The sequence below is a fragment of the Ursus maritimus genome, unplaced genomic scaffold (genome assembly GCF_017311325.1).
Source record: "Ursus maritimus isolate PB19 unplaced genomic scaffold, ASM1731132v1 scaffold_1, whole genome shotgun sequence".
In the NCBI taxonomy this organism is placed as follows: domain Eukaryota; kingdom Metazoa; phylum Chordata; class Mammalia; order Carnivora; family Ursidae; genus Ursus; species Ursus maritimus.
The window spans coordinates 91,193,120-91,210,135 of record NW_024423343.1 but is presented as its reverse complement, the minus strand read 5'-3'; the positions used below and the strand labels follow the sequence as shown (position 1 = coordinate 91,210,135).

Sequence of the window (17,016 nt, the reverse complement as noted above, 5' to 3'; positions counted from 1 at the left end):
AATTAATCTGAATAGATCATAAGTTAAAGGTACAGATTGCAATATCCGAGGATGTCTGGGAGGGTGAAATTGAAAAAAGAAATTGTTAATTTGGGGCGCCTGGGTGGTGAACACCTCCATTTTCTCAGGTATATTGTACATGCTAGGTATAAATATGTCCAAGAAATTTTTTTATTTATCATTACTGTTTTTGGTGATTCAGTATTTTATGCATATATTCTAATACTATTAGAAGAGGCTCTGAATTTTTCTTTTCTTTTCTTTTCTTTCTTTTTTCTTTCTTTCTTTCTTTCTTTCTTTCTTTCTTTCTTTCTTTCTTTCCTTCCTTCCTTCCTTCCTTCCTTCCTTCCTTCCTTCCTTTCTTTCTTTCTTTCTTTCTTTCTTTCTTTCTTTCTTTCTTTCTTTCTCTCTCTCTCTCTCTCTCTCTCTCTCTCTCTCTCTCTGGCTGTGGGCAGAGGGAGAGAGAGAGAGAATCTTAAGCAGGCTCCACACCCAGCACAGAGCATGACGTGAGACTCAGTCTTACAACCCTGAGATCATGACCTGAGCCAAAAGCAAGAGTTAAATGCTTAACTGACTGAGCCACCCAGGTGCCCCTGAATATATTTCTTTCTAAAGTAAGAAAGAAACTCTACATGTAAGAGATATAAAATGGTAGCATTCAAAGTTCGTGGTGTGTTTTTATGATTTTCCTATGCAAGATAAACAATAAGAACAACAGATATTGGTTATTTGTTGTTGCTTTCAGTCTTTATTGGAGCAAGAAAGAAAAATATATCTTAGAACAAAATAGATAAAAATGAATGACTGTCCTACCTTTCTCAGTTGGAGAATGTGATGCTAAGGCACATTTATATTTAAATTTAGTATTTAGCATGTACATATGTAATCTGTTAGATAAAGCAGTTCTATTATTAAAAATTGCCGTAGTGGGATTTTTATTTGTGTTGATACATTTGAGTGCCTAATAAATTTAAATTACTAGACTAGATACTGTAGGATACATGTGGATTTATTAATGAAACTTACCTTACCATTATACTCCCCCTTCACTTTTCACATTCTCCCCTCCCCATCCTTCCCTTTCTACACACATATAAAAAAGGAGGCTTAAACATCTCATACTTATTAATTTTGGACAACCAAGCAGGAAATCATGGGAAATATGGGATATGTCCATCTGGATATTTTATGAGTGTGTCAGTTATATGTATATGTATTTTTGTGCTTTTGATTTGTGAATTTTTTTCATAAATTAGATTACCATACATATTCTGATATGTATCTGTCTTAGCATTTCATGATTGCCTTTATGTCAGTAAACTTTTTTTTTTTTTTTTAAGATTTTATTTATTTGACAGAGAGAGACACAGCAAGAGAGGGGACACAAGCTGGGGGCATGGGAGAGGGAGAAGTAGGCTTCCCGCTGAGCAGTGAGCCCGATGCGGGGCTCGATCCCAGGACCCTGGGATCATGACCTGAGCCGAAGGCAGACGCTTAAGGACTGAGCCACCCAGGCACCCCAGTAAACTTTTTTTCTAATACCTTATTTTTTTTTAATGACTGTCAAGTATCAAGTAGTATGAGAGGATTCTGTAATTATGTACCCATTTTTTTCCGTTGAAGGATATTTAGTTTGCTTTTAGCTTTTACAATTAAACTGTTACAGTGAACATCATTATGCATGAAGGCATACCTCATTTTTGTGTTTTGCTTTATTGTGTTTTGCAGATATTGCATCTTTTACAAATTCAAGGTTTATAACAACCCTGTGTTGAGCAAGTCTCCATCTGCAAGTCTGTTTTCCTAGTAGCATTTATTCACTTCTGGTCTAAATGTCATATTTTGATAATTCCTTCAGTATTTCCAACTTTTTCATTATTCTATTTGTTATTGTAATCTGTGATTGCTGAAATCTCAGAAGATTGTTACCGTTTATTAGTAATAAAGTGTTTTTTATTTAAGGTATTTACATTCCTTTTTTTTGACATGATGCTGTTGGCACACTTAATAGACTACAGTATAGTATAAAAATAACTTTTATGTAAATTGGGAAACCAAAAAAGTCATATGTGCTTGATTTTGATATTTGCTTTATTGTGGTGGTCTGGAACTGAACCTGCAGTATCTTCAAGGTGTGCCTATATAGCTTTGTGCATTTGTATGACTGTTTTTGTAAAATAGATATAAAGAAATATAATTAGTACAAAGTTTGTGAATTTTAAATATTGATATATCCTGCCTTTTTATTCTCCAAAAATGTTTTAAAAGTTTATACCACCACCTATGGTATAAACCATGTTTATTATGTATACCACCATGTTCTAAACTCTTGCCAATACTGGGTCTTACCAATCTTTTGTATTTTTGCCAATTTAATTGGTAAATAGTGATTATCTTCTTTTAATTTTATTTTCCTAATAACCAATAAGGTTGAATATCTTTGAATAGAATTCTTAGCTGTTGATATTTCTTATTCTTTAAAGTGTGTATCAGTTTTGCTCATTTATTTGTTTAATATTTTTTGTTGTGGTAAAACATAACAAAATTTACTATTTTAACCATTTTTAATTGTACATTGGTGTTGTACATTCATATTTTTGTGCAGCCATCACCAGTATTCATCTCCAGAACTTTTTCATCATCCCATATTGAAACTCTGTACACATTAAATGATAATTCCTCAGTCCTTCATCACCAGGCCCTGTAACCACCATTCTGTGGTCTGTCTTTGTAAGTTTGACTACTCTGTGTACCTCATATAAGTATAATCATATAGTTTTCATCCTTTTGTGACTGGCTTATTTCACTTAGCATCAAGTCTTCAAGGTTCATCTGTGTTAAGCATGTATCAGAGTTTCTTTTTCTTTCAATGCTGAATAATATTTCACTGTATACCTGTATCACATTCATCTGTTAATAGACATTTGGGTTGTTTCTACCTTTTGGCTGTTGTGGATAAGGTGCTGTGAGCAGGCATGTTAAAGTATGTCTTTGTGTCCCTGCTTTTAATTTTTCTGGGTATATATTCAGTTGTGAAATTGCTGGTCATTCTATGTTTCAGTTTTTTTTTTTTTTTTTTTTAAAGATTTTATTTATTTATTTGACAGAGAGGGAGACAGCCAGCGAGAGAGGGAACACAAGCGGGGGGAGTGGGAGAGGAAGAAGCAGGCTCATAGCGGAGGAGCCTGATGTGGGGCTCGATCCCATAACGCTGGGATCACGCCCTGAGCCGAAGGCAGACGCTTAACCGCTGTGCCACCCAGGCGCCCCTATGTTTCAGTTTTTGAAGAGTCACTGTATTGTTTTTCCATAGTGGCTGTACTATTTTACATTTGAACCATTCCCACTCAGTGGTTCTCATTTCCCCGTATCCTTGCCAACATTTGTTACGTGTTTTTATTTTGCTTGTTACAGTAGCCATCCTAGTGGGTGTGAAATCATCTCATTGTGGGTTTGATTTACATTTTCCTAATTAGTGATGTTGACCACATCTTTTCACGTGCTTGTTTTCCTATTGTATACGTTTTCTGGACTAATGCCTATTCAGGTTCTTTGTTCAGTTTTTAATCTGGTTGCTTGTTTTTTGTTGTTGATTTTTCTCATTTTTTAAAGCCTCCAGTTAATGTTTGCTTAGTTCAAGACATCGTCTCAGGCCTCAAGTAGGTCTAGTATAAATGGTAAATCAGTGATATATATTGATCCTTCAAAGATAATAATAGTGCCTGGCAAATGCATTAGAATTCAGAGAAGCGAGCATATTTAACAGGAGTAATGGGGTGGTATTTGAGGTAAATCTTCAAAGAAAGTATCAGTCAGATACTGATAGAATGAGGGAAAACATTCCAGCTTAGAGGAAACAAAGACATAGAGGACACAATTAATTTTATTGCATATATACAGAAAGCAGTTCAGTTTGGCTTATTTGTTGTTAGTGGGAATATACACTGGCACAGTTTGTGTGTGGAGAGGGAGAAGATAGTTTGGCAGCAGCTATAACAGATATAGAAGTTCTTTTATCCAGCAACTTATAGGACTTTATCCTATAGTTATATTTGTAGAAATAGACAGTAGTAGTATTGTTGCAGTGGCATAAAACTGGAGAGAGAGATCGGATCAGTAGGGGATTACCCTTTGAAAAGGAGGTACAGAAGACATATGTATTATAATCTTATTTGAGGGTAAGATGAGTACATGGATAGATTATTTCTGGAGGAATAACCAAGAACCATTGACTGGTTTCACTCTACTGTGGGTGATGTCATGGGGAAAAATGTTCACTTGTTTTGTTTTCTTTTTTCCAAGGACATTAAAAAAAGAGAAAGGTATTTTTAAAGACCTTTAGAGCTTAAAATTCATAGCTCTGGATTCTTTCAAGTATTTAATGCCATTTCTGTATAACTAATTTTTGATTTAAGGGGTAGGAGGATGGAGGCAAGGTGAGAAGATGAACAAAATTTTTGTCATCTAATCAATCAACAGATTATGGGTTGGACTGTTTTTATTTTTTGATCTTTATCATTGTGGGATTTCTTGAGAATGTTCATAAAAGTAAGCCTTTACAACTCTACATATCCAGTGTTAAAATAAATTAGGCAAATGGGTAATGCTTTTCATAAATTAATTTTAAAAATATTAAATAAAAATACATTTAGGAGTGACTAGGACAGGAATTTCAAATAGGCAAAATCACTAACTTGACCTTATATTTTTATAAAGTTTGGCCACAAATTTATGGTATTTAGAGGACTTAACTAAATGAGAAGTTTTCATTTTTGTGTGATATCGTAGCAAGAGTAAGCCATTCTCTTATAATTTTATGACTCCTATCTGATATGTGTTATTGAGTAAAAGAATATAAGAATTCGTTGGAATGCCAGCATGTCTCAGTCAGTTAAGCATCCCACTCTTGATTTTGACTCAGGTCGTGATCTTGGGGTTTTGAGATTGAGCCCCGTTTCAGGCTCTGTGCTGTGGGTGGAGCCTGTTTAAGATTCTCCCCCCCCCCCCCGCTGCTCCCCTACCCTCTCTCCCCCTCTCTTAAAAAAATATTTATATATTTTATATAAATGTATATACATATTTATATATATAATAATTCTTTAATTGAGTAAACCATGTTTTCACATTTAGACAGCACAAATACATGATGGCTGATAATTATTTTCCTCCCATTTAGGGAATCTACCAAACTTTATCTTTCCACATCAGTGGACTTAATGTTGTCAGTTAATTAAAGCAAGATTTCAGTCTTGAAAACTTAACTTTTAAGGCAGAATTGTTAATGCTTTTTCTTTTGTGATTTCAGCAAATTGCTTTTAATTTGTCAAGAATTGAGAGGAATTAGGTGAATAATGGAAGTGTTTTACTAAATGAAGGAAATTTCTGTTATCATCAGTTCAATTGCCATTGAAAAAAGAAACACCTGTATCTCAGACATAAGTTGCTAAACTTCAAGGAGATTTTTTCAAGTTTTTAAATAATGGTCTGGTATTCTGAGATTTTCCCTGTTTAATGGCAGTGATTCTTTTTTTAAAGGTATGGACTGCGGGAGTTTGTGGTGATTGCCCCTGCTGCAAACCATGATGCAGTTCTCAGTGAATCTAAGTGCAATCTTCTTCTGAGTTCTGTGTCTATTGCTTTGGGAAACACTGGCTGGTAGGTGGACCTTTTGAAAAACCTAGATGATGAATTAAAAACTATTTTTAATTATAATTTATGAAGGAAAATGGTTCCTAAGTTAGATTTTTAAAAAAAATTCTTAGGGTTCCTACTTGTGCATTATTATATTGGAATATCATATAGAAGGACAAACTCAAAACCTTTAGTGAGTGCATTTCTAAAGGGGAATTTACTGAAATATTCAGTGAATATTTGAAATGAAGAGTAAATTGTACTCTTTTTGTGTTTTGCTTTCAAATATTTAGTTTATTTAAATTTTGTTACAAAATCTAATTTTTTTTAATAATTTTTATTTTGTTATATTAGTCACCATACAGTACATCCCCAGTTTTTGATGCAATGTTCCGTGATTCATTATTTGCGTATAACACCCAGTGCACCGTGCAATATGTGCCAAAATCGAATTTTCACACTTAAAAACAGACCATTGTGTTGTTCGACCTCAACTGAGATTGCCCATGTCAGATGACTGAAACTTTTTGCTGCTCTATGTATGTCTGCAAATGACTGGAAGTGCTGAGAGTATTCATTTGGGGGTTACAAATAAATTTTAGGGAGTAGGCTTATTTGTAAACATGCAAATCTGTGAATAATAAGGATTGGCTCTATCTTCAAATGACAAGTAAAAAATATTTCACCACTAATTTGGTTTGATTTGTATTGTTTCCTACTTGTGAATCAAATTTTATTTTGCCTTTGAAAGGCTAATATGATACTGATGCCAGCAGGCCTGATCTGGACCCCGAGAGGGTCCCTCAGGACCAACCAAGGGGGTCCCTGGATGCATGCAGGATAGAAATCAAATGTGAACCAGGAGGAGATGAAAGCAGTGTTAATTAAAGGCACAGAGAGAGTATAGGTACAGACAGTATCTGAGAGACTCAGGAAAGGAGGAAGTCTCATCTTTGCTTGGGGTCTGGGGGTTTTCGTTGAGGATCATGGTCTGATGTATGTGTCCTCTTAGGCATCCAGGAACTGGTTAGAACAAAAGCGAGGGCCCAGGTGTTATTCCTTGGAGCCAGGGTGTCTTGGCATGGAGATGTTGGTGCTGGTGGTCTGGAATGCACATGCGATAGCTTTGTGTGGTCATTCTCACCTGCTCCTCCCTTAAATGTTATCTATTCTAGAGAAATCGTTAACTCCTTGTCTCTTACAAGAAGGACATAAACTACTGAGGCATGTGTAAAGTGGGGGTGCAGGTCCTAGCAAGAATAGAAGCAGGAAAAGGAGCAAAAAGCAGATTTTTATGGAGTCCATCAGTTTCCCTATCTCAATGATTGTTTTTATTCAAGAAAATTTTCATTGTGCCTTTTTTTACTCTCATCTATTTTAAAACAATTTTCTGAATATAAAGTGCCACTAGGTGATCATTTCTTCAGCTTATTAGTGTGAGGAGAAAAGAAACTAACAGTGTCTCTTATAAGTCTGATGAATGATCCTTGCTTAGTGTTTTTAAATATTTGAGATTAAAATAATGGGGAAATTTTTAGATTTAGGAATTACTCGTGTTTAATGAACTTAAAGTCTGTTCCTATTTAATTGTGTCCTACAGCCAGGTGCCACTCTTTGTGCAAATTCATCACAAATGGCGACGAATGTATGTGGGCGAATGTCAGGGTCATGGTGTCCGAACTGATTTTGAAATGGTTCATCTTCGGAAAGTGCCAAATCAGTACACTCATTTATCAGGTCTGCTGGATATCTTCAAATCAAAGATTGTGAGTTTGTATTGATATTGTCAGTCTTATCTGGGATCCAGATAAAAGTAGCAATTTAGTAATTTTATTGAGTATGTAGAAACATTTCTCTATAATATCAATAATGTAATTACGTGGAAGAGAGATATAATTGACTACATAAATTACTATGTATGTTCAAAGAAACAGTATCCAATTAGATTTTTAGTGTATTAATGCTAGAGAACAAAAATTAAACTGATTTTGTTCAGTTTGTTAACATTTAGTTACCGTGTTATCTCTTTCTACTCCTTCTCCTCTAATAGTAAAACAGTTGGCTCTTGAACAATAATGGTGGTTTGGGGCCCTGACATCCCACCTCCCCTGTGCACAATCAAAAATGCACTTACAACTTTTGACTCCCCCAAAACTTGATTATCATTAGCCTGCTGTTGACTGGAAGCCACACCAGTAACATAAACACTTGATTAACACATATTTTGTGTGTTATATGTATTATATATCATATTCTTACAATACAGTAAGCTGGAGAAAAAATGTTACTAAGAAAATTGTAAGGAAGAGAAAACATTTACAGTACTGTACTGTAAGAAGCTCATCTTTAAGTAGACTTGCATAGTTCACACCCACGTTCAGGGGTCAGCTATTGCCAGCCTCCCCAGCTTCAGATAGCTGCTTTTTTGGGATTTTGACTGTGAGTTCCTTGAGGTCTCAACACTTTGGGTTCTGAATTGCCTCTCCCCCAGCCCCAAATATTCATTTTATTTGATTTTTAGGATTAATCTGGCTTACATTTTATGACTGAGAGCAATAAAGCTAAATGGAATGTACTTAGTACATTCTTGGTGTTTTATAAAAACACTATCACACAGATATTCAGGACTTGCCTATGTTATTCTGGGGGAAGAAAATTAGGATTTAAGTTGAGCTATTAGAGCAAAGCCAGATGAGGAAATGGTGGATTGGGTCCTCTACTTAGAAATATTCTCTTTAAGTGCTTAAGTTGACACCCATCTCACTGAAGTGATCATACTTTATTAATAAACTGATATTAGATGTTTCCTGGTATGATACATCGAATAGAATATATTATCACCTGTATTGCATTCCTGCCTGAAATGTTTAACGTAAGTCAAAACATGTGGGAACAATCTCATATTTCCAAAATGAGCCATATTTTGCAAAGTAACTGGCTTAGACTCTTCAAAAAAGTCAGTGTCATGATTGGCAAAACTAAGACTGGGAGCTGTTTAAATTAAGGGAGACTAAAGTGACATAACAGCTAAATGCAATGCATAATCCTTGATTGGATCCCTGACCAAAACAAAATAGCCAAAAAGGATATGATTGGACAATTTTAGTATGGACTATGTCTTAGAGTCAGTATTAAGCTTCTTGAGAATGTCAGTTTTATGGTAATTACATACTGAAGTATTGAGGAGTGAATTGTTATGGTACTTACAACTTCCTTTCAAAAGGTTCACCCAAGAAATTATTGATATATATATGTGTGTATGTATCTATCAAAATGTTAATAATTGGTGAACTTTAGTGAAAGTCACATGGATGTTAATTATACTAGTCTTGCAGTCTTTCTGAAGGTTGGAAAATTTTAAAAAGGGAAGAATAACGAGAAAAATGCTGAAATTTCTCTTTTAATAGGTATGGTAGATATTTAGGATTAGAACTTAATTTCATAAAAATGTTCGCAGTGTTGAGGCTCTAAATAGTGTAGTGGTAAGATTATTACCACTCAGATAAATCCATTTGACATTTTTCTTTAAAAAGTAATGCATGTCACCATGTTAAGAAATTTAAGTGAAGTAAAAGCTTCCTTCATCTTTCAATCTCTTTCCCCAAAATAACTACTGTTAGTAGTTTCTTGTGTTTATCTCCACTAAAAGATCATGGAAGCATACACTTTAGAGAGTTCCATGAGGGTATGTAATTTTTTTTCAAAAACTTTGAAAAGCTTTAAGTACTGCTTCATTCTACATGTGGTGTTTTGAGAAATACTTGAAAAAGATAAATAATGTATATATTTCTGTCCCATTTGTTTCCCTTTGCTCTCTCACCAGAAGTCTTGATTATATATTTTTAGATCAGGTTTCTGGTCAGATCAGGTTTCTGGTCAGATGCAAATATTAATACTTTATTCCTTCTTCGAAAACATTAGTGTACACTATTTTCATGGATCTTTTATGTCCCTTATGTAGCTGAATTTTTCTTTACTGAAACTAGGGACCAACTTGATCTCTAGAGCCTAACTTAGATTATGACAGTTTGCTAGTTGTACTTTAAAAAAAAAAGTGTTCTTAATCAGTTCATCACATCATCTGGCAGAACTTTTACAAAACTCACTCATCTAGATATGAGACATCTCTCAAAATTGATTTTTTAAAAGTAGGCTCCAAGTGCTATGTGGAGCTTGAACTCACGACCCTGAAATCAAGAGTCGCATGCTCTACTGATGAGCCAGCCAGGCGCCCCTCAATATTGATTTGTTAAGAGTTGAACTTATAATAATTGAGAGTTGTTTGGGTACTTTAGGGGTTTTACATAGCTAAGGATACCTGGTATGTGACTCTTCTGTAATATCTCTCTAAAGCTATCTTTATAAAAATTACTCTTTAACACCTGCTTGCAATGTTCCAGAGTACTCACCCTTCACTGGAAGTTTATTTCATTTTTGCATAGATATGGTTTATTAGAAAAGGCTTCCTTCTGGTAGGGGTGGGGGGATCAGTTTTGCTTTTGGGGTACATAAAATTTAAAATTAAGTTCTGCCATAATCCTCTAAATTTGTGAAAATTCATACTCTAGTCTTTTTCATTTAGACATTCTTCCTTCTTTCAGATGTTCTTTATATATCATGGTTTTATAGTCTTGAATGTTGATTTGGATATTTTTCTCTTTTAGAACTACATTTCTTCAAAAAGAAAAAAAAAGAACTACGTTTCTTCATGTTTTGTGGAAATTTTGTTTGCCGGCTCATTTAGAAAGAATGTTATATCTAAAATTTTTAACTTTCTCTCCTGTCCTTCCTTGTGACTCTGTAATTTTGTGGTTGCTACCTAGAAAATTTTAGAATTGGGTTTTAAAATGGTGTTTGGAGTCTCTTGCTCTGTGGTGATATTAGGGGTATTGCATGTCTGGTCTTGGAATTATTGGACTGCTTGCTTAGATTATCAGTGTCCTTTCCCCGTCACTCAGTAACTCTCCCCAGCCTATGACCTCCAACAAAGCTACTGTACCAAGCAGGTGTGCCCTGCCCCAGTGTCTGCCTTAAGCAGAGTCTTGCAGTGCATTCACTCTGCGCAGAGTTGATCTTCCAGTTCCACTTAATGCAGTCTGTAATCCTAGGCTGTCACTTCCTTCCTCCACACCTGGAACTCAGCAGGCATGTGCCTTAAGTCCCATTTAAAACTTTGGATTTTGTGTACCTTTTCTAGGGCCCACAAAGATACATTTATGTCATGTTTGATCCTAGCTATTCCCTTCTGGTTATCTCTTCTGTATTTATCTATGTTGCTATGTAGCTAAGCAGAGGTTATGTGTCAAAGCAACTTTGTTACGGTTTTTAGACTATTTTTATCTTATTATGGGTGAACACTCACTTAATGTCTGCACTTGACTGAGAAATCTATTATTCCTAACCAGCCAGAATCTTACCTTGCTTGTCTAGGACACAGCGTCCAAAACTGAATTATCTTTTTTTTTGGGCAGCCACCTTGTATTGTGACTTTAGATTGAGTTTGTATTTGGTTAAAGCTACTAGTGACATTTATAGATGCTGCTACTGAGCTAAATGTCTCTTATTCCTCCTGATCAGCAGTATCAGCAACACTTGGTAACTGGTTAGATATGCAGAATACGCTTGAATTTATAGTTTCACACAAGGAATCATAGGTGATTCCTTTTATATTTAAGTCCTATTCCACATTAACCATTTTTAAGGCAAGCTGAGATCATAGGATATTTAGATGATATTAATATTCATGATTTTTAATAAATGTAAAGATGAATCTAAATTTTCTGTTAACTGATTCATTAATATATTTTGCATGAGTGACCATTTGTCTTAGTCTAAAATTATGATTAAATATTCAAGACTGGCTTTAATTCGAGTTTATTTTCATTTGAAAGAAAGAAAAGACATTATCTCCTCAATCCTAATCTTATACTTTATAATAGTTTTACTTATTTAAAAAATGAATCAGATTTTTTCCACATTCATTATGGCTGAACAGAATAGTAAAAAATTATATTTGTATAATTAAAATCGTTAAAATATTTTGAAGGAGCATTTATTTTATTTCCAGGTAGCGGTTTATTTATTTATTTGTTTTTAGAAAAGATTTATTTTAGAGAGAGTGAGAGCAAGAGTGCGAGTGAGCACGAGCTGGGGGAGAGGCAGAAGGAGAGGGAGAGGGACAGGCAGCCTCCATTCCAAGCCAGGAACCCAGGGACCTGAAATGGCCCAATGTGGGGCCCAACATGAGGAGCTCAGTCTCAGGATTCTGAGATCATGACCTGAGCTGAAATTAAGTCGGAGGCTTAACCACTGAGCCACCTAGGCGCCCCTCCAGTTAGTAGTTTAAACAGCTTCATATTCATGTAATTTGCATTGTTAACAAAACAAAACAAAACACACCACTTTTTTTTAAAGTTTTAGGATATTGTCTTTGTATTTATTTCCTAGGGATGTCCTTTAACTCCTTTGCCTCCAGTTAGTATTGCTATTCGCTTTACGTACGTACTTCAGGATTGGCAGCAGTATTTTTGGCCTCAGCAACCTCCAGGTGAGATAATTTAGAGTATATTTAACTTACTGAATATGAATGGAAAAGAAAATATATTCAGAAATTAAACAGTGTGTTTCAAGTGTTTTAAATTTGAAATGTTTGTAATTCATTCTAAATGCAGTATTGCTGATTTTGTTGCCTTTATCATTTTTTTCTCTTGAAAAAAGCTCTGAAGTTTGTTCTAGAAACAGCATTTACCCTATATGTGACAATCTGTCTTTGAAAGCTAACATTATTTATAAAGCGTCCCTCTACTGTGGAACATCATGTGCTGCAAATTAGTATGTAGTGAATGATTTTAAAATGTCTGTTTTTAGAATGTAATAACGGAAGCCACCCTCATAAGCTGAGAACCTTATGGAAAGTAGAGATTGAAGAAGAGTGCTAAATAAGGAAAGCAGAAAAGAAAAAAAAGTGTATATACACATATATTTATGATGGGTTCTAGAATATTTTACTTTAACTTGCTTTTGATGTAATTAAAATCAATTTACCCGCTTAGCCATATATAAAGCATAGAGCAATATATACTGATATACTGATTCATTCAGTAATCATTAATTATTAGCCTATAATGGACCAGCTTGGGATGTTTGGGCTGCAAGTGTGAACAAGACATTACGTAAGTTCTGGAAAAGTTCACCCTACTGGACATATAGCCTAATTAAGTGAGGGTTTGGTTCCTGGGTGTTTCTCTCACATAGAAGTGTAATTATATTCAGTATATCTAATAAGAAATGTAATACAAACTTATAAATAATTACAGGGATTTTACTAGCCTGAAAACATTTTTCAGTTTACCTCCTCAGAGAAAAATAAATTAGAATAAAACAATATTCTTTACTGTTTATTTTTGTTCCAAGTAGTTGGTTATTTATAGGATGGAAAATTGGTAGTTTTGAAATGATACTAGAATTAATGTAGTACATCCTTAGCCTTTGGTAGTTGTATATGCTATTGGTATTTTGTTTATGTACCACAGGATAATTTGAAATTCTAATGTACAGTAAAAGAATTGCAACTAAACTATAGCAAAGGGAAATAAAAGCTAGGCTGAGAATTAAATTAGGAGAAAGACTCAGATGTTCATTTTGGTAATTTTAGTTTCCAGACAATACCCTCTAGACAATTTGTAGCCAGCTTCTCCGTGAAAGTTTCAATTCCTGCCCTCCTTTTCCTTTTTTCCAAGGCTGCTCTATTATTAGTCAATTTTAAATATTTCCCAAGATGATACAGTCTGTGGTGATCTAAGAGGAAGCCCAAGAGCCAGAAATGTTAGCATTATAATTTTGATTGCCAGTAAGGCCTTTGTTAATGTTCTCTTGCCAATTCTTTTTTAATGGTGACCAAAATATTAACCGTCTTCTGCAGTGAATTGAAGGCCATATATATTTTTAATATTTTCTCCTATAAAGGGAAGGAAGGGATTTGAATATGTAATATGGGCCACACACTGTGCTTGGCATTTTATGTTATTTCATGTAATTATCATTTATCTTTGAGACAGGTCTTATGTTTCTTAGAGAACGTATGTATCTTAGAAAACATAGGTAACTGGCCCAGGGTCACATGGTCATTAAATGATAAAATTTGCTTTCAAACACTGGTCAAACTCCAAATCCCATGATACTTTCATTCCACAGTTTTGCTTTTGAACTTTGTGTGTGGTTTTTTGTTTTTTTTTTTGTTTGTTTGTTTGTTTTTTTTTTAAGAGAGGGACAGAGGGAGAAAAGAAAGAGAGAATGAAGGGCAGAGGGAGAGAGAGAATCTTAAGCAGGCTTCACTCCCAGTGTGGAGCTCACCGTGGGGCTCAGTCTCACAACCCTGAGATCGTAACCTGAGCTGAAATCAAGAGTTGGATGCCTGACTGAGCCACCCTTGTGCCCCGCTTCGGAACTTTTAATTGAATTAAAACTTTTGCACAGTTATGATGTAGTAATAATTTTTAGCTTATTTATAAAATATGCTTGTTACACATTTTGAAGCTCTTAAAAATTCACATCTTGTAATAAAGCTAGTCATTGTTATCTTTATTATTATAAGCATTCTTTAGTTGGAAAAATGGAATGAAATTGACTTGAGAAAATGTACTGAATCAAGTAATTGAGCCATATTTAATGACTAATTTTAATTTAGTTAGGTTGTAGATAATTGTCAAACATGATTTTAGCAGATCTGGGTTATATTCATAACTCAACAATAAACTTTAATTTGTGGAATTCCCAGTATAGTGCAAATTATGAAAAGAAACCATCTGAATTATTTCAAAGAGAAATAAATCTTTTTGATGTCTTTTAGAAGTGTTTTTTAGTTCTTTAAGAGGGGTGGAGCTAAGGGGAATGATTTACCCACTATAGTCTCCTCTAATCTCAGATACTATTCATAACAGAAAGGTTATTCTTTGTTGAATTTAAAATATTTCCATGTACTACCAACTGAAATAAAAATTTATTAATGATAACTAATTTGCTATTCAGAAATTATTGACAGCAAAACTGATGAATGTAGGTTGGTGATTAAAATTTTTAATACTTGGATAATCTTTCTTTTAGATGATATTAATCATATTCTTAGAAAATGCAAAAAAAATACAGGATTAATGTTCTCTCAAGCATTATTTAAGGAATATTTCAAAAGGGTAAAATGTAGAATGCATGGCTTGAATGAAACACTGTACAAATAAGAATTAATTGTTCTTTTATTAAAACATTGTCTGTTTTATAACTGCTTTTATTACAAGCAGTCTAGTTAAAGACTGTTTGCTCTCTAACTTTCTGTGTGTACTCTTGATATAGGCACATTTAGATCTGTGATCTCCCAAAGAGCTAACCTAACTAAATTGAAATCTTATTTCTTCATTTTTTGCTGAATAATGAAAAATATTTCTTTTGTTTAGATATAGATGCCCTTGTAGGAGGAGAAGTTGGAGGCCTGGAGTTTGGCAAGTTGCCATTTGGTGCCTGTGAAGATCCTATAAGGTGGGAATTTCAATCTATCATTTGACTTGTGGGACTTTACTTTTTTTTTTTTTTTAATTTTATTTATTTGAGAGAGAGAGAGCAGGTGCAGGAACAGAAGGGAGGGGCAGAGGGAGAAGCAGACTCCCTGTTGAGCAGGGAGCCCCACATGGGGCTCCATTCTAGGACCCTGAAATCATGACCTGCCAGGCACTATGCTGAATTAGGAAGATACGGAAGTATTTAAAACACTTTCTGGCTTCTTGGCATTTACAGTCTGATTGAAGGAATGGACAAAATAATCAAATAAGTGTACAGTTAGAAGCTGTAGGGTAATTTGAAGGAAATGTACAGGTTATGATAACAGTAAAATGAGAAACTAGTTTGGATTGGGATGCCATCAGGAAAGTGTTCTCAAAGGAAGTGTATCAGTTAGGGAGGATTTAGCCAGGCAGAGAGAGAAAATGACCATTGCAGGTGGAATGAAGAGCCTGTGTAAAACCCTTGATGCAGGAAAGAGTTTGGCAAGTTTATAAAAGGATAAAGAAGGTGGCCATCATGGCATAAACAAGGGGGAAATGATATATTTGTGGCCCTCCAGCTGGTTAATTCATAGATTTTTTTTTTTAAAGATTTTATTTATTTATTTGACAGAGAGAGACAGCCAGCGAGAGAGGGAACACAAGCAGGGGGAGTGGGAGAGGAAGAAGCAGGCTCCTAGCGGAGGAGCCTGATGTGGGGCTCGATCCCAGAACGCTGGGGTCACGCCCTGAGCCGAAAGCAGATGCTTAACGACTGCGCCACCCAGGCTCCCCTAATTCATAGATTTTGCTTAGAGAAAGTTTTAGGGAGAGAGAATAAAATTGACCTGGTAATAGAAATGTGAAGGAATTAGTTATTAAATATTTCTTAATTTTAACATGATGAAGAATCAGAGAAATAGATGATCAAAGAAGAGTACAAAAATAATGTGAGGGTGAGATGGTGTATATGGTAGACCATTTAAATTGTATGGTGATTAGCAAATGCTGTGGGAATACTTGTGCTTTTGAAAAGGAATCTTTGGTGGTAGAAGAGGAAATGAGGCATTTTTCAGTGTCACAAGAAGTTTTGTAGTTAGAGGGTGAGGAGAGAACATAGTCATAAAAGCTTAGGAACTGAATCTGAGGTTAATACCTAAAATTATTTCAGAGCTTAGAGTTTTAAACTTGTAATCATTCATGTCCTTTATATCATATACTGTCTAGTCATTTTTTTACCTGAGAAGTTTGTTCTATTATGAAAGTAATAAATTTATGCTAAGTAAGGGAAATTTAGAAAATGCAAAAGGAGGCAGAAATCCTATGTTTGCTGTCAAGTTTCTTAGTTGTAAACTATAGTAGTCAACTGTGACTAATTCAAGCAAAAAATCAACTTACTGAAGAGGTATTTAGTAACACAGAGGTTTAATTGGGACCATTATAGGACCCAGCTCAGAAAATAGGCTTGAGCCAAAGGTGGCTAGTTGTCCAGTTATTAACCAAGGTTATACTATATTGTTGTAGATGCTGGCCCTGTTACCACAGAGAATTCTAAAATGTAGAGTCCAGACTGGAGTTGCCAGGCAGTTGAACAACACTAAAGATCAGAGAAAATAAGTAATTGTTTCTTTTGGCTTCTTTACTCTCCAAACTTTAGTCTTTAAGAAGTGGGTTCAAAATCTCGACAGGAAAAAAAATATTTACTGAATTCATAGTCCCACTACTCATAGATGGTCACTGATGGCAACTTGGTCTCTGCCGAGTGCAGTGATTTGCTAGGAGGACTTACAGCATTTAATTGAGCTCATGGCTATGGTGTATTACATATGAAAGGATACAGTGCAAAAATCAGCAA

At 34.8% G+C, this 17,016-nt stretch overlaps 1 protein-coding gene across 2 annotated transcripts in view; it reads left to right on the top strand.

Annotated features, from left to right (window-relative positions):
- RAB3GAP1 (RAB3 GTPase activating protein catalytic subunit 1) overlaps nt 1-17,016 on the top strand; it is a 109,380-nt gene that overhangs the window by 45,180 nt on the left and 47,184 nt on the right. For both annotated transcript variants that reach the window (XM_008695850.2, XM_008695851.2), the window contains 4 exons: nt 5,539-5,658; nt 7,235-7,400; nt 12,082-12,181; nt 15,081-15,162. In XM_008695850.2, coding sequence (XP_008694072.1) covers nt 5,539-5,658; nt 7,235-7,400; nt 12,082-12,181; nt 15,081-15,162 — 468 coding nt within the window. The remainder of the gene's footprint in view (nt 1-5,538; nt 5,659-7,234; nt 7,401-12,081; nt 12,182-15,080; nt 15,163-17,016) is intronic.